Consider the following 20,804-nt stretch of genomic DNA (forward strand, 5'->3'; position numbering starts at 1 on the left):
TTTCTAAAAAATAATAATCTTAGAAGATACACTTCCAGATTTATTTTCCTCCACAAAACATGGTGATTTAAGCCTCTGCATTTTTGCTGTTGTTCTTTCTTTCAGTGCCCCAGCCTACAGAAGTTTTTTGAACCCACTTTCTCCATTCCTCTTCAAAAGAAACCTACACTTACTTTCATATTTAGGCCAAGTAAAACTGCCTAATTCTTCTGAACAAGAGCTTATGCATCACAAGTTGATTTCATGCCATAATATATATTATTATTTTTTCCAGTAATAATCTTCCTTTGGCATGATAACATCTAAAACCTTGGTGCCATTTTTAGTCTAGACTTCAACTGACAGAGCGCATCTAATCAAATAGGTCTAAAATGTTTATTTCTTTCTACTCAAGAAATCTTGGCAAGTTAAGACCCCTAAAACACTGTATCTTTTTTTCATCACACGTATTGGTATTTGAAACTAAAATCTTCTAAAAGTGTATTACTGAATATGTGTTAAACAGAAAGTCAGAACTATGCTTTTCCTTTTAAGTTTAAACAAGATTGGAGTTTTCAAAAGATATAATTTTAGGAGCAAGAGCTAATGTTTTAGCCCCCATGTCCACAGACTTAGCAAACATTAAGAACACTGTAAATACGAATGAAATTTTGTCTTTCCAACAACTGCAGCATCTTGAATTACCTCTTTTCTGCTTTCTCTGTGTTAACAACCTACACAACAAGCTAATCTTCTCCCAGACCATCTTTTATATATGGATTTTGCCTGGGGAAAGTTATCTTGGGCTTTTCCTCTAGGAGTTTCAGTTATTAAAAACATTACATATACTTTTTTCCTGCTTAATTAAAACTACAGCCACTTTGTACTACCTCTTAAACCAATAATGAAAGCACATGCAATACAGCCAGTCTCCACAACTACATCACTCAGTCTAGTCTCCATATCATTCCTATTTACTTAGCAGGGAAAAGCACCCTTCCCACACCTACTGCTACTGATGACATTCACTAAAAGTACACAGTAAAAAGCATAGCGTCATTAGCTACACAGCTCTGTACCAGCATTCAACCCAAAAGCTAAGTAAAAACATAAGCTACTCACCTCAAGAAGACCCGTTAAATATTTCTTACAAATTGTGACAGGTTCAACTGCAGCAGAATAGGTACTCCAGCCAGGAAGTGCAGTAACATGAACCATTCCTTGTAATGTTCTCTCCAGTGAAGGAAGTCCATAAAAATGTGGTGCATCTGTTAGCCTTAAGCATTGAAGCAGCTTCAGAGCCAGCTCTGTTCTGAATGAACCAGCAAGTTCCAAGCCCTCTCTGGTTTATTGTCAAAAACAAAATGAGATGAACCGTCAATATGAAGCTGTTACAAGGAATCATTTTGAAAAAGGCCAATGCTTCATTCTTCTAACAGTTAGTTAGTCTGTGAGGCTCAGCATCTCAATTACTTAATTATGCATTATGCAAAGAGTAACATGAAATTAAATTTGACATCTAGCTTCACCCAGGTTCTGAAAATACAATATTGCAACTGATTACAACAAAATTGCTTAACTAAAAAAAGGCAAATGAGATATAACTCCTTATTAAGGAGCATGCTAAATAAAGAGCAAGAGACTGAGGACAATGAGAAGAGCTGCAAAGCTCAGAAGCTCCACAACCACACAGGATCTAGAATACTCTAAGTTGGATGGGACCAACAAGGATTATCAAGTCCAACTGTTAAATGCATGGCCTGGTATACTTATGTTTGTTCTTGTTCAAGAGACATGTTTAAAAATATTTCCTGCAAAAGACAATAAATCTAGAATTAATTAGATAAAAAATATGTGGGATACATAACTAGCAGGGATTTCTACAATATGCCCCTTTTCCCACTGTCAAAATCTTTAGAAAGTAACCAAGTGGAAATAATGGAAAAGGTAACAGTTTGAAAATATTTTCACAAATTATATTGTGACACTAAATAAACAAATATCTTAAACTGCAATTTTAGTAGCTCTTAGGATCTATTTGGATGGAGAAATCTAGCGTGGGAAAGGTTTTAGAATAAAAAATTACGTAAATTAATTTCTGTGTTTGCTCAACTGACAGAAAAAGGTCAGTGCTTCATGCTTAAAAGTAGCTGTCCCAAATAGGCTAAAAAGGAATTAAATGTAAATAAACATTTATTGCTATTTCAAATATTTCAATGTTTTACTTTGCTATAAATACATGTTACAAAATCAATGAAGTTACCATTTGCTCATGCAAATTTGCAGTAGTGAAAAAGAAATAGACCATCTTCTCCATGCAATCAATTTAATTATCCATTTGCTAAGTGATCACTAGCACATTCTCTTTCAAGTTTCCTGGCTAATTTCCTAATTTTACTGTGAACAGGAATATCTTATATTGATTTTCATTTCAAGAGTGTATATTCAATTTTCACAGTTCAGAGCAATTGAGCCATGATGTAACGACTTTTAAATTGTGACCGAAATTCAGCAACAATAGATGTTATGATACCCAGTCAGAATGACAGAGGCAGGTCCATTTGCACTGTACCTGTCAGTCACTGACATGGAACAAACTAACAACATGTTGAAAAGATGAATGAGTTCTTTATCCAGTCGTTGCCTGACAGCAGCCTGTGTTTCATCCATTTCATCCTGCACTTGGGATTCTGGTCGCACCACAAGACCCATAAGGGATTTTGGCTGCTAAAAGAAAAGAATAAAAATACAGTCACATAAAGCATTGTTTAAATCCTCTTTTAATACCTTCAGTAAAGCCATTTTTCTGTTGAAACCTTGCAAATCAAACACATTATAAATCAGAATTCCATGATTACTTAACTAAGAAGTAACTACAAAAAGCACAGTGAAAAATTCCTATATTACCAGTAACTTGAATCTCAAATCTACTAAATACCATAAAAAATATATTGATAAGGCCTTTAAAATATCCTGCCATTGAGAAGACAGTGTATTTTGAAGCACGAAAGAAAACTCGAAGTAATACAGCAATAACCTGCAATAAAAAATGGATCACAAAAAAGCAGAAAACACATAGTAACAAAATTATGTCAAGTTGCATTTTGGACATCTCAGCTGCTTGAAAGACTTCCTATCAAATGACTTCAAAGTTTTATATTAATGTATTGAATGGGCCATACTTTAAAAAATTTATAGGCTTCTCGGGCAGCGATATAAACTGAAGTACCTGTAGTCTATAAGTAATTGAAATTAAGTCTACTAGCATTTTTCCCTAAATGCTTAGACTGTATTTGCAAATGGGAAAATGCACGTGCACACAGACTGTATTTAACATAGTAAGAGAGTAGAACCCTTTGTAAGACAATGGATGCTCTTGCATGTTACATTGGTTATACATTTGCAACTATGTAGCTAAGCACACCCTCATGCAGCTCTGCGGTATGCACACGTGTGTGCAATTGCAGTTATATGGACAATCAAATCATGTAAGTGTATGCAACAGCCCCATTCTTACATTTTTAAGCAGTGATTTCAAGATCCACTTTAGATGGTCAGACTCCAGATTTGATTTCTGCTCTCTAAGCAATTTGTTTAAAAATCTTAGGACATCTACCAAAAGCTTTTCATCCTCCACAGAAGCTGGAAGCACTTGTAAAAACCTGCAATACAAATAAGAGCTTTCATACTTGTAACACTTAAAAAGAGCAATTAAAATCTCAGGCTAATAGGACTGGCATCACCTGAAAATATTTAATTATATGGAGCAAATATGTATATTACACTTATTCACATATAGCAAATACAGCATTTAGCTAATTTATTATACTTATAATAGCACACAATATATAATATGCTGTTAACATTGCTATTGTTATTATTATGCAAAATAGTTATGTATATTGAAAATATATTTGCATATGGTAAACATGGAATTCTCTTCAGTAAAATGTAGAGAAATCTGAGCAGGGTCACAGACAGGAAATAAAAGTTAATTACTTATTAAATATTAGCATTTGATAATAATAGAAAAGCTTATCTATGCATTTCAAATAGCTCTTTTTAAAAATCTATAATTTTAAATATTTGATTGTTTTGTGTATGTAAATTGCAAGATCACATAATCTTTGAGATTAGAAGGGATTTGCAGGGGTCACCTGGTTATGCCACCCTGCTTATTAAGGGACACGTGCAGCTGGTTGCTCAGGACTATGTCCAGGAAGCTTCTGAGTAACTCCAAGGACAGAGATGCTACAGCCTCTCTGGGCAATCTGCGTCTGTCTTTGGCCACCTTCACAGCAGAAGTGTTTCCTGACATTCACAGGGATCCTCTTGCATTTCAGTTTGTGGCCATTGCTTCTCTGACTGACCCCATTAGAAAGGGCCTGGCCATACCTCCTCTTCTAGTACTCGTACACATGGATAAGATCTGCACCGTGAGTCTTCTTTCCTCCACATTTATCAGTCCTAGGTCTCTCATCCTTTACTCAAAGGAAAGATATTCCAGTCTTTCATCACCTTTGTGGTGCTTCAATAGAAGCACCACATTGTCTCCAGTATGGGTGCCCCATATGATTCTCTCTTATACTGTCAAATCCAAAACTGGACCCTGAGCTCCAGACCAGTGCTGCATGGTAGGGAAGAATCACCTACCTCAACTTGCTGCCAACACTCCTCCCAAAGCAGCCCAGTATAACATTTGCCTTTTTTACTGCAAGGACAATCTGCTGATTCATTTTCACCTTTGTGTCCCACCAGGACCCTCAGGTCCTTTTCTGCAAAGTTGCATTCCAGCTTGATTCACCCCAGAGGCATGGGCTTGCTCCTCCCCAGGTGCAGGACTCTGCACTTCCCCTTGTTGAACTGCCTAAGGTTCCTGTCAGCCCAGATATATAGATATACAGATATACAGATATATGTGTGTATAAATAGATGTGTATATAGGTATCAGAATCAGAGATGCATTGACAATCATTTCCCTAAATTTAAAATAGGAAAAGTAGAAATGTTACCATGTTAGTATAATAATCTTTAATGGATTCTTGTAGTCAGCATGCTTACCTGTTCATTGCTTTCTGCCAAACAAAGCTTTTCAAAGTGGTTCCACAAGGCCCAGAACCGCATTTTAATGCAAGTCTGTCATTCAGGACATAGAAGCTAAGCCTAATGAGAGCAGTTCTAACATCAGTGTGGGATGCTGCCTGAACGATCAAACTAAGACAGTCCTGCAGTCCATAGTTTGTGTGAGTTATTTTCAATATAAGAATGTCTTCTGAGGAAAGTTTTAGAGAGTCCAAAAATCTGAAAGGGCATAGAGAAAAATTAACAAACAGTCAGTATCTTTACAAACTGTTTCAGAGAGTGTCGACTTCTTCCCCTTCCTGCTTTATTGAGAAGCTAAAACAGAAATTGCCTTAAACATTATTTTTCTTAGGCAATTCTTCCTTCACTAACCCTTCAAAAAAAACAAACCAAATAAAAAACCTAAAAACCAAAAACAACACCAAAACATGTAAATCGTGAGGTGTTTTGAGTTCTTCGGCAAAATGTTACCTAAATACTTAGCATTACCATTAAGAAGAACATTTATTTGAAATTTAAACCTTCAAGCAAACCAAGTAAAACTCATGCAACTTTATAGCTGGGGTCTACATAGTGAGGAAAAAAGAATCAGTTCCCTAAGAAACCACAATGACTATAAAGAAAAACAGCCACTGAGCCCATTTAAATTTGTTTGGGATTAGCCTGACCATCAATAAAAGTTAGATCAAGCTCTAGACTTCATGTATAAATGCAATTTAGGTAAAACATTAGCTGTGACAACATACCTTCATCCTTTTGGGATGTGATCCTTTATGTTTAAATAACAGCATTCTCAAACAAGTAACAGTTTGAACTGCTGTTTGAAGTTGAAAACCTATTTAAACTTCAGGAAACACTAATTTAATTGAGATATATTGGGACTTAAAATGAAAGAAAAAATAGCTCACGTTTCTGCTTCCTTCTCATAATCTATCAGCTGCAGTAGGTTTTCAATCCCATGGTACCATGACAGATTCCAAGCTGTCTTAAGCATATCTGACACGGGTTTCATAGCCAAGCACTCAGAAGACAATGGCACCACAACAGTATTAGGGCTAACTACATGATGAGCAGTGATCCTGACTGGGAGATGATACCTAAAAATACACAAATAACAATAACAATTTTTAAAAGTGATTGGTGAGAGTTTTTTTGTTTGCTCATTTTTAAATTAAATGCTCTATTACAACCAGGTTGTAAATTTGCAAATAAAGTTTTTGAAACTCTTTTACAGAGAACAAAGACATGGAGAAAAAACTACCTATTTAAAAATACTCATTTCATCATCATAAAAATGCTTTGATCAAGGTTTTCCCTTCATTCTGCCAGTTCCATACTTCAGGAAGGACAGCAAATGGAGATCAGCAGTTAACTGTAAAACAATCAAAACCAAGCAACCAGTCAGCATCCACACGTACCTTCTAACAACAGCAACAGGTAAACTGAAGGCAGGTACTTCAGTACTATTACTGGCTATGCATACAGCCCTGCAAAAGATTAAGTCATAGTTATTTTGCTCTATTTTAAGATTTGATTTTCTCCTAATGCTACACACGTTATTTCCTTATTATTTGGCTAAAGATGTATTTCTCCCTTTAGCTAGGTCTTCAATAACCCATTGATGAATAATTTGTATTAATAAACAATGTGTCTTCATGATTATGCAATATTAAGATATTTCTTAAATCACACATATGGAATACTTATTGCAGATGCACTGTACATTAAAAACCCCTGTATACTTGTTTCCTTTTTTTCTATTAAAGAAAAACCACACATTATAAGTATTTTCAGTATATTTAATGTGTGTGAATTCTAAAAGCATACTTTTTCATGCATATGCAGCTTTTAAATAATAAAATACCATAAGCTGAGGTGTGCTGCTTTAAAGACACCTGCTACACTTAAAAGCCAAAGTAAATAGAAGAATTCTATTTAAGTTAAAAAAAACATGTCTACAGCTAGCTATTTGATTTGTGTAGTTTCTACTCATTGAAAAAATGGATTACAAACCAATCAAGGTTTTTTGAAAAATAAACTTAAAATTAACACTAAGGTACTCATAGTGCAAAAATATGCCATGTAGGCCTCCAGAGCATGTAACCCAATTATCGAAACAATAAGGACTAGAAATATGTAATTTGGATCTATAAAAGTTTGGGGTATAACTTTTCTGGAGATATACAAAGATTTATTTCTATTAAAATCTTAAGATTTGTCTAGAGAATATGCTATTAAATAAGTGGATTTTCATACCATGTTTCTGTTCTTGCTACTTCATCAAACAACAGAAGACAAAGCAATACTGTAGTTTCAGTTAAAACAGCACGATCACTTTGGAGTATCAAGGAAACTGAATAAAATAAAGATATTTAAAAATGTGTTAGGAAACAACTGTTACCTAATAATACATAGAAGGGCACTAGATAAAAGCAACTGCTTTCCACAGTTTCCTGCCATCTTCAACACATGCTACAACACGGGAAAACTAGCACACAGTGATTTGTATCTTAAAAATCAGAATCTGATATCATGAAGTGATCCAAAGTTCTTAAGAAGACACTTGGTTAAACATCTAACCATCTTTTGACAGGGGTACTACAGTGGAAATACAATTCTCACCTCTGAATAGCAAAAGCAGTAAAGAAGGTTGCTGTGCTAGGGACAGGCGAACAGTTGGGTCAGCACACACGATTTTGCGTAGGAGTGTCAGACATGGTACCACTATGGACTCCATAAGCTGCAGGAACAGAAAAAAAAATTAAATAAAGATAACTGTCAGTATAATTCATTATGACGAATTAACACAGACTGTCACACTTTTAAGCAATATATTTCATCATTTCTAAAAGATGGCTTCCTTAGACAAGCACCTTTCAGCCAGACAACAACGGCACATTCATGAAAAAGTATTTATTTACTTTTTGATTAATTTTATTATTAATTGATGGTAATTGTATTTGTCTCTGCTTTCATAACAGAATTATAACATTTGCTTTCATATTATATGGTTTTAAGGATACATGTGAGCTGAAGGATTTAAAAAAAACACCAAGTATTTACAATCACATAAGTTTATTCATTTTAAAAAATTAATAAGCTAATAATAGTCTATTATATCACATTATTTTTCTGGGTCCCAGCCTGTCAGATCATGAGAATGGAAAGCAGTTTGCTAAAAGTTGAAGTATCAGTGAATGGCCCAATATACAACCAAAGTCACAGCTCCTAAGAAGAGAGTATTTCTTTCACAGTATCATTACTTTGCCTATGAGTTTCTGCCTTTAAAATCTGTAAAATTTGTAAACAGCATCAACAAATACATTTTAGTTTCATACCTCATGAACAAAAGCCCTACTTATTTAGTATGGAATCTTTTGCACAGTTATATACAAAGCCTTATTTCAATGTTGATTTTTTTATTTCCTACTACTTCTTTTATTTTCTTTTCTCAGTAGCCATTTTTCTAAGAACATTTAAGATTTTTTGTTCATTTTTCTTTGCTACTGATTTTATGATGAAATAAAAAAAGTCATTCAAGGGAAGAACTGAGAATCTGGACTAGATTCCCTTAGGATAGTGTCCTTATGTCACAGTCCCTAGAGAGTTGCTGCCTGAGCCCTCCCAGGCTGAACTTTATAAAGGGCTCAAAATATTATTTTAAAGTTCCTCCTAGACTCATACTTGACTATGAAGGATCTGCTTAGGGCAATTTATTCTTCATGCTTGTCCTTCTGTATTATTGAGCAATACCTACTCACTACCCAAACCAAACAGCTGCATTACTTTCTCTCTAAAGAAGTTAAGATGCTATACAACTGACATTAAAAAAAAACAAACCACATTTAAAAGACTGAGGAACCTAATATTTCAATTTCTTCAGCTGTATTAGAACAGTTTATTGAAGTACTTCTATACAAGCAATCATAAACTGAACAAGACAATCTTTAATGCTATAGAGATAAAATAATCTTAGATACTGATAATCTGAGGAAAAAACTGCCATTACTGAAGAAGAATGTAATTTTTATTAGTTTGACAGAAAAAAGGAATTCTACTAAGTATCAAGCAGTACTTTTCTCTTGCACACTTTTGGGAAAAAAGTAATTACTACATAAAAATTCTCATGATTTCTTAAATTTACTCAAGGTTTGGACAGGTGGAATGCAGTAACAATACTATGCAAAAAAGCCAAAAAAACTTTAGCCACTGCATTGAGCACCTTGTAGCCTAAACATGCTTGCATGAAATAATTTCAAATAATTAATTCCAGAAAAAATCAAGCATCAGATTACCCATATTACAAAAATTAAAAGCTCCATCATTTACAACTAGAGACCCTCCCTGGTAAAGTGATCTTCTATTGGTCAGAAAATTCTTTATACCTGAAATTCAATCTGACACATTTACAATAACATACAATTACACCTCATTTTCAGTTATAATTTGCTTCATAATTTAAGTTTAAGGACTATTATACATAACACATTCTTTTTAAGGATGTTAAAATGGTTTTTGTTCTCTACTGAGAAAGCATTCAGGGAAGTTTTGGTACATTGCAGAACCTCACTATCCACAATTCTCTGGCTAACTCTTCTCATAGGTAGGCAAACCAATCTTCTCCCATTAAGAGCATCTCAGCATTATCAAAACTAGACCAAATACACATTTCAACTATAATCGTTACATAAACACTTGCTCATTGTTCACAATTCAGTGCAGCATTAATGCATAAAGACCAGTGTGGGAAGTTCAGAAAAAAGCAGACTCTACAACACTGTCATGCTGTGTGCAATGCTTGCAGAAGAACACCTAACAACACTTTCACCTTGCCATCCACATGTACACACTCATTAAGGTAAGCCAGTATCTTTTCTATCACACCCAACTTTTTCACAATGCCATGCATTTTGGTATCTGTAAGAAAAGCAAAAGATAGTAAGACCAACTGGTTCTGCACAAATTTAATATTAAACCTTTTGTAAGATTACAAACTCTTGCTGTCTAGAATAAGTTTCTAATATTGCCTATCAATCAGCAGTACAGGTCTCCAGCAAGGCAAGCCACCTCAAAGTATTTTTATCTGACTATAGTAGCCTTTTGAACACCAGATTCTTAAATGCATTACACAAATTCCCACAAGAATTTTACATTGTAGAATTACAGTAATCCCAGTGCAATTTTAGTCAAACAAGGAGGTCACTTCTAATATTTTAAAATATTTTAACAGTTTAATATGAGTAATAAAGTAGCACAATGGAACTGATAAAGGAACCTAGTATCCTCAGCCTAATCAAACAGAAACCATGGGAGAGACAGACACAGATAACTACTCCCTGGGGTAGAAGCGAGCAAGAGAGATGTTAGGAAACTTTGTAATGATTACCAGGTAACTGATGGCATGAAGAATGTGTAACCAGTGGGAAATTGTTGCCAAAAAGAGAGAGCCCTATATAAGTGCCACACAAGTAAAACCCTATATACCCTATTGAGCCTTGTATGCTCAATAAAATTGGCTTCTGACCTCGACTCTGATGTCCCCATCTCTCAATTGCTGATAGCTTGAATATACAATTGAAAATAATATTTACTTAATCACCATGAGCACACCTTCCACTGATATCACCCTTTAGAGTATCTGGTTTACGTATATTCAACAACATAAACAACAAAAAAGTATGTAATTTGAATTGGTTGGGTTGATTTGTTTGTTTTTAAATAATTAAAACGTGATCCTTCATATGTAATGTGTCCTGATAAAAATGCATTTGTTTCCTTTACAATGTCATTCTATGTTTTGCTTTAATTTTGAAACATCTGAAAACTTTTGCAGTCATAACTAAATGTATCTTGAGACAAAGTAGATACACTTCCTCATTTTTGTGGTAATTTTTCTGATAGTATTTTTAATATTATCTAAGATTTTACCTTCCCGTGGCAAAGAACTTATGTTCTCTCATTAGAATTCAAATTCCTTGAAGAAACATTACTGAATCAGAGTTTAAATATATAGAGGAAAAACATCAAGGTTTGAAACTCTACAGTTATGCCCTAAGTGAAATAATGCTCTTTCTTAGCTGGCTTACTTGAATAGTAACTCGATTGCTTCTGCTTATACCAAAATTCATAAAATAAAAATTACAAAGGCCACCACCCTTAGCACAAGCATACAGACAACCTAGCAGAACTTCAAGCTCACAAATGACCAACATATGAATACAAATTTTCTGAAGAATTTTACCTTCTAAAATGACAACCAGCTGCTCAGCTGCAGACTTCCGTAAAACTAAGTCAACAGCATCAGAAGTCAAGATATCGTACAGCTTTTCAACTGTTTCTTCCTAGAAGTAAAACAATATTATATTTCCATCCAGTATGCTACCATGAAATAAGGTAATCAGTCAAATTTCCTAACAGTTAGTAGAAAGCAAAAATATCTTAATTTCTTATTGGAATGTATGTGATTAGAGCCCACACAGATATAAGAGGAATGGATAAGGTTATAATCTTTTTGCAACAAATCTCTAATGTCTGTGGAATATGAAAACTAAACAGCTTCTTGTGCATCACAGCTGCAAAATTCTAATAGTACCTAATTTATGTAGGACTACAGAAATCTTAACACTACACCAAAATGCTAAAACATGCTTTTTAAGTCTGTAAAGGGGTCTTATTTTTAATAGCAATAGGGTCAAGCATCTAAGAATTTGATTATCATATTGTTAATCTGAAAGTATTGAGGGGGAGGAAGAAAGGAGAATGGAGTGGAGATGAAAATAAATAAATAAATAAATAAAAAGTATTCCCTGGAGTCATACACTCATGATTTGCTTTACACTTTGCAACAGCAGCAATATTAAGCAAACACAAGTTTAAGTCTGCAATCTAATTTAAAGCATTTCATATTAAAAATTATTTGTGCCTGATTTAGTAAAAATTGCTTTAGTGGGGAAAAAATAAATGAAAAAAAAAATCAGACTCTATCTACACAGAATGAAATTGTTACGAACAGAGCAGGCCTGTGTTCTCTGCACTTAAATCTTTTCTGCAGAGAAGAAAAAAAAGGGAGGATTTTTTTCTCAGTGTTGCAAATGGTAGTATAAGAACCACTGTTTCAGTGCACAGAGAAAGAATATATCAACAGATCTCTTTTTATGAAGCAAGTCAATTTGTATGAAATACTGCAACCGTCTGAAAATGGAAACTTCAGAGACTGGACAGGTAGAAGAGTAAAGTTTAGACAGAGTTTACTAACCTTAATTATTGAGTTCATTTTATCATGCAGTTTTAGCTCCATAGCTCCTTCTATAATGAATAAGTTTGAAATGCTGGAAAGGACATTGCCATCCAGACATGGACGTTTCAAGTTTGCCCCTTCTTCATTCAGAAGATGGAATGCTAAATGTTTAGCTGCTACAGAACGAACCCTAAAGGAACAAATATTTAAAATAAATATATAAAGCCCTCATACTGGAAAATTGTAGCTGTATAGTTAAAAATTAATTAGTTTAAAATATGGGGTGGAAGTATGACACTCAGTATTGATTAATCAACCTTTCAAATCAAGACACAGCATAATATTTAGGAAAAGACATTGCTGTCATCAACATGAGAAGATGCGCTGAAATGATGCAGAGCATTACTTACAGCTGCTTTTTTGAGAAGAGAAGGCGCAGAGCAGCCTGTAGTCTGGGAGTTCTCAGGAGAATGCCCTCTCCTTTGTCAGAGGTTGTTTCACTCAAAGAGAGAATGCATTTACCTAAAGTATCTTTTGTGTCAGCATAACCCTTAGAGAAACAAACAAAAACCAAAAATTTCCAAAATTATAAAAATCCACTTACTAATTTAGCAAATCAGAAAAGGTAATTAATCCCCTTTTTAGGGGTTAAGGGAGAGTGCAGAAGGAGCAGCATAAAACACCCAAAAAACAACACAGTTATTTTTAAGAAAACATTCAGATTCTGCAAATTAATATTCCTCTGTGAAAATAATTTGAAAAATTAATAAATGATCCTATGTCCAAATAAAAGTAAAGATTTCTTCACAGGACCCAGAGGTACTTTGACGCAAAGCTTCACCCTTCAGTCTGTTAATATGATGCTGCTCTGTTAGGCCAGTTTCCATTTCAATAAATTAAATTTAGTACCTACAAGAAAATTATTTTAAAACATTAAATTCTACCTACATTCAGGTCTTCAGCAAAGTGTTTTAGCACACAGACAAAAGGGAATCAGTTATGTCAAGTAATGATACTGCAAGCATTTTAAAAGTGGAGCAAAATACAATGCTTTTTCCATGCATCAGGTAAACACAGACCTCTGGTATTCCCTACTTTGGTATCAACTGTACAAAGCCACTACAGGATAAAGAATGGAGGGAAATTCTACTCGTAAAAATTTCTCACATATTTAGCCTACAGCCTATATTAAATCCCCAACTATTTAATCTTGAAGGTCAATCATATGTAAGATATATATGCAGGTAACACAAAAAAGCTCTAATGACTGGTTGAGAAAGCCCTGAAATTACCCTTCTCTCACCTCTTTCAAGTTCTCAGTGTATTTTCTCTACATATTTTTATGTCTGAGCCCATCTTATTTGCAATGTCTCCCCATTTTTGCCTTGATTTTTGTGCAGTTTGCATACTGAGTAAAGTTATATAAGCTGCTTTTTGGCCCTTTCAACTTATGGCAATACTGAGGTGAAGGAAATTAACGAACATATAGCAGGGAAACAAGTAAGTTGGTATAATTACCGGGAGTGATATTTTTTGGAGAAAATTAAGACAAAATGTATACTTGAATTTCTTAGCTAAGAGAGAAACAAGGCAAAAAAACATAGCAGGCAAATGCAGCAAAATATCTAATCTGGAAGACCATGGGCAGACCACAAAATGGAAATTTTAAGTACTAGTGAAAAAACTGAAGAATCCAGATGGAGCAATTAGGCTGAAAATCTGACTGAGAAAGACAAAAGTTCCATTTAGATCAAGCTAAGAGTAAAAATAATGAAAATTAAATTTGTACATTGCTGGAAACATGAAGACTAAGGCTTAAGGGATGCTTCTATAATATTAGAAACAAATCCACCAAAAAGCAAGTTTCTAAATATACTAAAAATATAGTTTATGCTGACTGCTATTTTTCAAGTGTGTATTTGATCAGAAAACTTATCACAGAGGAACTACAGTTTTCAAATTTAAGACGTGGGGGACATTCTAGTAATTATTAACGAATTTTAAAATGCATGAATGCTTTAATCTGTACTTGTATCATTCACTCATATCTTCAAACCTTTTCAGCCCCAGTCAGTATTGGCTCATTTGTACTGCAACATTTCAGATTTCATGCACATGTAATAACAAGCTAAAATTTGTCTACAAATTCAATGAACTAACTTTTACTGATATTGGGACCCCTATAAAACATTTCTCCATTTGACATCTGATAGAAAAAGTCTGTAGGTATACTACCGTTAATCTATTTTCCATCTGCTACTTCTGTTATTTAACCTGATATACATGATTCCATATATCAAATTCAAATTAAAGCACTTAAAAGTACCTGTAAAACAGGAATGACAGGACAGAGTGCCTCAATAAACTTGCTCCAAGTCAGTACTTCCATCATTAACCGTCCTTGCAAGAGATATATCAGGATGGCCTTGGCTGTAGAGTACACCTGCTCAACAAAAAAAAACAAACAATCCATTCATGTAACCACTGATGTGTCTTTGTCAATGCTGTAATTGGAAATGTTATACAAAAACAAGATATTGTTACTGCAGAATGCTACATTTAAATTGTCAGTTACACTAAATATTAAGTTGTTAGAAAAACCTCCAAGAGAAAACACACAAATAATTCTGGCTAAACAGCACTCAATTATATTCTCCATAGAACTCGGATTTGTCTTTTCTGAAATAAAATAGATCATTACTTAAACTGCTATACTTATTGGTCCCTCCATCTTGCAGGTAAAAGAATTTGTTTCTTTTCTTTCCTGACCTTGCCCTTCTGGGGCATTTTATTCCCAGTCTATGATACACTTCTGAAAATACAGGAAGCCAAGAGACTTAAAGCCTGTTAGGTGGACATTTCACTTTCCTGAGGCAAAGAGTCAAACTAAGAAAGCTACTGAATATTTCAAACTGTATCACAATTCATCTGAAGCTCTCTATCAAAACCAAAAAAGCTATATGATACAGCATTTATACTGCATTAATGTATCCAATACATAATCTACATAATACACAATATTTGAGTATTTACAAACTAAAATTATTAGTGCAGTGGGAACATAGGAAAAAATTCCAGCTTATCAGAATTAACTCTTTCTTACATAGTGTAAAACCATCTGCCTTCCTCAGCTGAAACCCTGCATTTTATACCAGAGCTAAAAATCCTCTCACCCCAGGCAACAAGGACAGCCTTTAATAATATCACTCCAGTCCATCTTTAGAAAAAGACTGTCCTTATAAAATCAAATGGTCAATATCAAGCCTAACCTTGAAATATGAGGTTCTCAATTTTTTTTCTCATTGTCAGAAGCCTAAAAGATTAAATAGATGCTATATAACAACTTAAGCAGCAGTTATATGGCAAGAAGTAAAATAAATTAAAAAATTATTGGATATGATGTTAATTATCTATTTTGTTAGATGCATAATAAAAATACATTATAAGGTAGAGAACAAAATATGACAAATTTGTAAATAGGCACTGATTTTTTAAATTCAGCATCAATTGAAATCTATTTCTTTTGCTTGACCAATCATTAATAGAGAAAACTGTGAGTCTTTTTAATAACATATCCAATGGAGTAGACAAAATAAATTCTTTCCTTGCAAAAGATAAATTACATACAAAGCATAAACATATAGCACATTCTCAAAGGTATTTTACTTCTCTCTTTAAAATTAAAACTTCTAGATAGAACTGTGCATAATATTAAATTTTAAAAAATTTCATTCTAGAAGGGAAGCAAAAAATATATAAATAATTTGTTAGTCAGTGTTCTGTATGAATGTATGGATGTTATAGATCAGTTATAAAGGAGCTGCTATGAAGAACATAAGTAACTTTATCTTCCTCTCACAACTCCCTACTTATCTCTGTAGTCTAGGAAATAGTGGACATAGGTTAAGCAGTCATGCATATAAATGAACCCAATGGAAATTTGGTCCTATTCTACAAAGTTATAAAGCACTTCTATAATACTCAGACAACTATATGTAAACACAGATGTTTGTGGTGGTGAGATACAATTTTACAGCAAAAATCTGCAGATTTAAAGTGTCTTTTTGTTCCTCAACCATTTCAAAGGTTACCCCACTTATTAAAAGATTTGAGACTTAAAAGTTCATGTTTCCCATAAATGTAAAGTACCATACATTTTCCTCATACACACATTTTACTAGGGCTGAATATATTGCAGGAAAAAAGTAAAAAGCATATCTTATTTCATTTTTCATTGGTCTTTATTACAGTTATAGCATCCTACGCACATAATGTTATCTCGTCTCTGAATTCATTGTAAAAAAAAAAAAACAAAAAAAACTTCCATTTACTACAACCTTACTACTCGTACTACTTGCATAGCTTTTGTGTATGCAAGAAACCATTTTTAGTCAAACTTCAGGTAAGCATTACACCACTATGGAGAATATCAACACCTACTCTGCGTGCACACCAACTTACAAACACAGCTGGTAAACACAGTACCTCATTCTTATCTTCCTGAAGGCCAAATGTACAGATTTCATATAACACTTTCGGGTGTAGAAGAAAATGTATTCCCTGGCAGATTGAAGGCACGGGCTTCGCAGTATTATGAATACCTAAACAGTCCTTCAGTAAAAATAAAGTTGGTTAGTTTAAAAATTCAAGACAGTCTCCACTACCACCTCTTGTTTTATAGACAGCCTGAAGTTGTCATGCAGTAAAAGACTTTCTCCACACACTCTGGAAGACTAGTTCTGAAAGCTAAACATGACAGTCCTGGAAGAAACACAATCTGCTTGGACTAGTGATTGAGAACTCCTGTTACTACACAGGACTAAGAAATAGAAAATCATTTTGGTTTTATTTTGAATAATTGTGAGAATAAATTTGAAAACCTGTATATGTTGCTTGGCATTACAGTAAATAAGACAATGTTTGGCATTACATTAAAATAAGAAAAACCTAAAACAGGCTGGTAAAAATCTCACAAAAAGAGACAAGTGACATTCAGTGGAGATAGGATTTTTTTTCATAGAGAATGGCTCCAGCATATTTATACATTAGAGGATTGTCATACAAGCACACTAGGTACAGATTATGTCCATTATAGAAAATAAAAGTTTCAATCAAGTATTATATCAAAATACAAAAAATATTTTTATTTTGTGAGCCAGTATTACTGAATACCTAAAATGACCCAATAAATATGCTATCACCACTCCCAGCAAACAGTACAGCTATACTTTTAAGAAGCTGATGCCCTTTATCCCTTGGCCTATCATTACAAAAAACTAAGGCAGTGACAAAACACCTATGTAAAAAAAAACAAGACACACACAATATGGCTCCAAAACAGGGAAAAAAAAACCAAAGAAAACAAACAACAAACATTAGGAGTACATGAAAGGATTTACATGGTCTTTATATATCATTTTTAAGTGCAGTACCTGAAGTCTAACCTAACCAAGTAGATGTAATACCAAGAATGTAACAGCAAACGGCAATCCCAGGCTGAATTTTCAGCATGTAACACTAAAAAGAATTTGTATTACAAATTGTGCTAGTTTTGCACTGCTACACAAATGCTTCTAATGAAAAAACTATATAGCATGCATTATTGAGTGCAACACCAAGAGTGTTAAGCAAGCATTAATTCAAACCTTAACCACTCCCAAACAGCAGCGATAGGCTTCAGCTTTAATATTCAACAAAGGATGAGACAATAGACGGAGAAGCAGCTTCTGACCCTCTGCCTGAAGCAATGAGTTGGCCTCAGCAGACTTCCAACTGAAAACGGAAAACAATTAATTTATTTTACAGTACCTAACAATGCCTAGAAAAATTTTTGTGTTAAATTTCAGGACAATCTCCGAAAAATACTTCCTGCAATGGTGTACATTTTGAAAAACAGTAAAAAGTTCAGAGATCACAACATATTTGCCAAGATCATAGTATCAATCTTTGTGTTTGTATATATTTATTCTTTTAAACATGTAGGTAATCAAAGATCATACTTTATCAAAACTCTCTCATCAAAATTAAGAGCTTGACAAACACTGATGTTCATCTGAAAATATAAAATTCTATTTACCTTCAGTAGACACCTTTGATCATATATATGATTATAAAAAACACTTGTGCTTTTAGAATGTTTTCATTATAGAGATTAAAGACCATATCACTATCATGAACTGATGGTAGTTAAAAAATTGAATTTCCTATTGCCTGAAACAGTAACCAAACAATAATTAATTCTAAAAGCATTAGAACATTGAAAAACATTTTGACATTTCATAATTTAAAATCACTTACTGGACAGCTCTTAAATGCAGTCTCCCTTGAAAAAAAACCCTAAATTCAAGTTCTGAGCCAGTATAAAATTCATTTTTTTTTTGTTCAAGAACTTTTCCAGGCACGATAAGGCAACTTATTCTCTAACTAGAGACATGGAAAAATCATAAAAGCAATAAAAATATGCTGTTGAATAAATGAGATGCCATATTGTAATATAAATCATCTACAATGAAGTAAGTCCTTTAGAATTTCTGAAAGTAAAATAAAAGTAAGTTATACAAATATGCTCAGGGCAAAGGATTTTCAAGAAGTCTGAAAGACAAGTCAAAGTGTCTAAGACTATTTCCTTGTAAATCACATACTTTACATACAAAATCATAAAAGTTTGTAAATAGATTATAACGTGAAGTTTTTAGCAACTGAAATTTAGTTTTTAAGAAATCCACCACAGAATGGCACAAATCAGTTAGAAGAGACTGTTCAATGGCTAAAACACAATAATTGTTCCTACACGGAATAAAGACATGAGCTCCTTTTTGAGAAACCTTATCCACAAAAAAAAAAAAATTTAAAAAAATCATGTTTTCTCAAGCAGAGTTCTAAATAGTAATGTACTTACATATTTGAACATATGTAAATGCATTCTTGAAGCAAGGGAAAGTGTAGGTGGAAGGGTAGACTACTCAAAGCCTGATCTGCCAATTCTAGTAATTCAGAGAGATTCTTGTCCCCCTGTAAAGTAAAATGAAAAGAAACAATGAAACTAACAAAATTAGTAAAATTAAAAGTATCCAGTATTACTGCATAATCTTTCCAAATTTATCATATTGAATACTAAGGAGTATTTTGTTCAGTATTTTACAGAGAAATTTATAATTAACTAATTCAATACATTTCAACAAAAAAAAAATAATTTAGAACCTGTTCGGGGGAGCTGAAAGACCTTCAGATGCTGAGTTTAAATAAACTTCCATTAAACTCAGCAGGAATAATGTATGTCTAACATTTCACAGCATGAACACTATAACACTATTCAAATTATTATGTTTTTATCGATATGCATTTTATGTGAGAGGAGTATAATAAAAGATTTAACTATTAAACTTAACATATCACTATTAAAGAGCAAGTTAGATTTTTTTTTAAAATTTAAGTACATATGTTTTCATCATATTTGGTTACCAAATACATTAAACATGAACCATTTAAATTTGATGGAGTTAACTTAATTGTAAAGAGCATTTTATGAGCAAAATATTGCTTTTATTAACTTCAGAACCTGCCTAGACAAAGGCTAGATTAACTCTGATTTAAGACAGCACTATATTTATATTCTGTATGTTATTAATATATATTAGTATCAATAGAACCAGTATTGTGCAAAATTGCTTATCCATTAGCATAATGGAGCAGAACATTTCAGTATTGTGCTAGAATCTCTTAACTAATAAAGCGGTTATCTCCATAACAAAGTGAAACGCAAATCTCAGCCAGTCTAGTAGTTGTTTATCAAAGCTGCAATTGCTAAAGTACTTGGGATTTAAAATTTTCTGAACAACATATTTAGCTCCTGGACAACACACATACACCTACACTATATATTTTAATAGATATAAAATAAATAGTGTATTATATAAATGTATAAATATTATATATAAAAACATACCTTTATATACATGTATATGTTTGTATGAATAAGCAGAGTATTTGCTGCTTCTTCTTTCTTTGACCATAAAAGGTCCTGTGCCTCCTTCCAATTTTCAATTGTTTATTTCTTTGCTTTTACTTAATATAAGTTTTTTTACCAACATCATGACTAGCATTAACTTAAACATATAAAGTAAGTACACTTTGGATCATACAGAATACTCATACTTGAGGATCTTCCTCTTCTATGCTGGACTTTAATTTTTACCAGAGAGAAAACAAAGTGAGGAAAGAAATTTGCCTACAGGAAATATTTTATATGACAAAGTTTCACACCTCCTTATGAACTTCAGCCATAAAGCTACAAGTGCATTCCATCGAATACGCAGCTTCTGAAACTTGTTTATAAATACTGTAGTTCTCAGTACTCATCTGCTCCAGATAGGCTGCAACAGATTCATGCATGCTTGGGTATTCCAAGGAGAAGGACATATCCAGCGAGAGAAGGAACAAAGCATTCAGCAAACTCTTTGGTGTAACTTTACTTGCCTTTGGAAAAAAAAACAACTGTCAGAATAAC

General features: G+C 33.4%; 1 protein-coding gene across 1 annotated transcript in view; it reads right to left on the reverse strand.

Moving 5' to 3' along the window:
• RTTN (rotatin) overlaps window positions 1-20,804 on the reverse strand; it is a 78,468-nt gene that overhangs the window by 40,701 nt on the left and 16,963 nt on the right. The window contains exons 12-28 of the mRNA XM_005517449.3: window positions 20,561-20,773; window positions 19,197-19,309; window positions 17,944-18,070; window positions 16,784-16,909; window positions 14,625-14,741; window positions 12,709-12,848; window positions 12,317-12,488; window positions 11,303-11,402; window positions 9,890-9,978; window positions 7,684-7,801; window positions 7,318-7,414; window positions 6,480-6,548; window positions 5,970-6,158; window positions 5,041-5,280; window positions 3,497-3,641; window positions 2,552-2,706; window positions 1,102-1,321 (exon numbers count right to left, since the gene is read on the reverse strand). Coding sequence (XP_005517506.2) covers window positions 1,102-1,321; window positions 2,552-2,706; window positions 3,497-3,641; window positions 5,041-5,280; window positions 5,970-6,158; window positions 6,480-6,548; window positions 7,318-7,414; window positions 7,684-7,801; window positions 9,890-9,978; window positions 11,303-11,402; window positions 12,317-12,488; window positions 12,709-12,848; window positions 14,625-14,741; window positions 16,784-16,909; window positions 17,944-18,070; window positions 19,197-19,309; window positions 20,561-20,773 — 2,430 coding nt within the window. The remainder of the gene's footprint in view (window positions 1-1,101; window positions 1,322-2,551; window positions 2,707-3,496; window positions 3,642-5,040; window positions 5,281-5,969; window positions 6,159-6,479; window positions 6,549-7,317; window positions 7,415-7,683; window positions 7,802-9,889; window positions 9,979-11,302; window positions 11,403-12,316; window positions 12,489-12,708; window positions 12,849-14,624; window positions 14,742-16,783; window positions 16,910-17,943; window positions 18,071-19,196; window positions 19,310-20,560; window positions 20,774-20,804) is intronic.

The sequence above is a fragment of the Pseudopodoces humilis genome, chromosome 1, assembly GCF_049639895.1.
Source record: "Pseudopodoces humilis isolate 2021_Gansu_Grassland_sample_001 chromosome 1, ASM4963989v1, whole genome shotgun sequence".
Classification (NCBI taxonomy): domain Eukaryota; kingdom Metazoa; phylum Chordata; class Aves; order Passeriformes; family Paridae; genus Pseudopodoces; species Pseudopodoces humilis.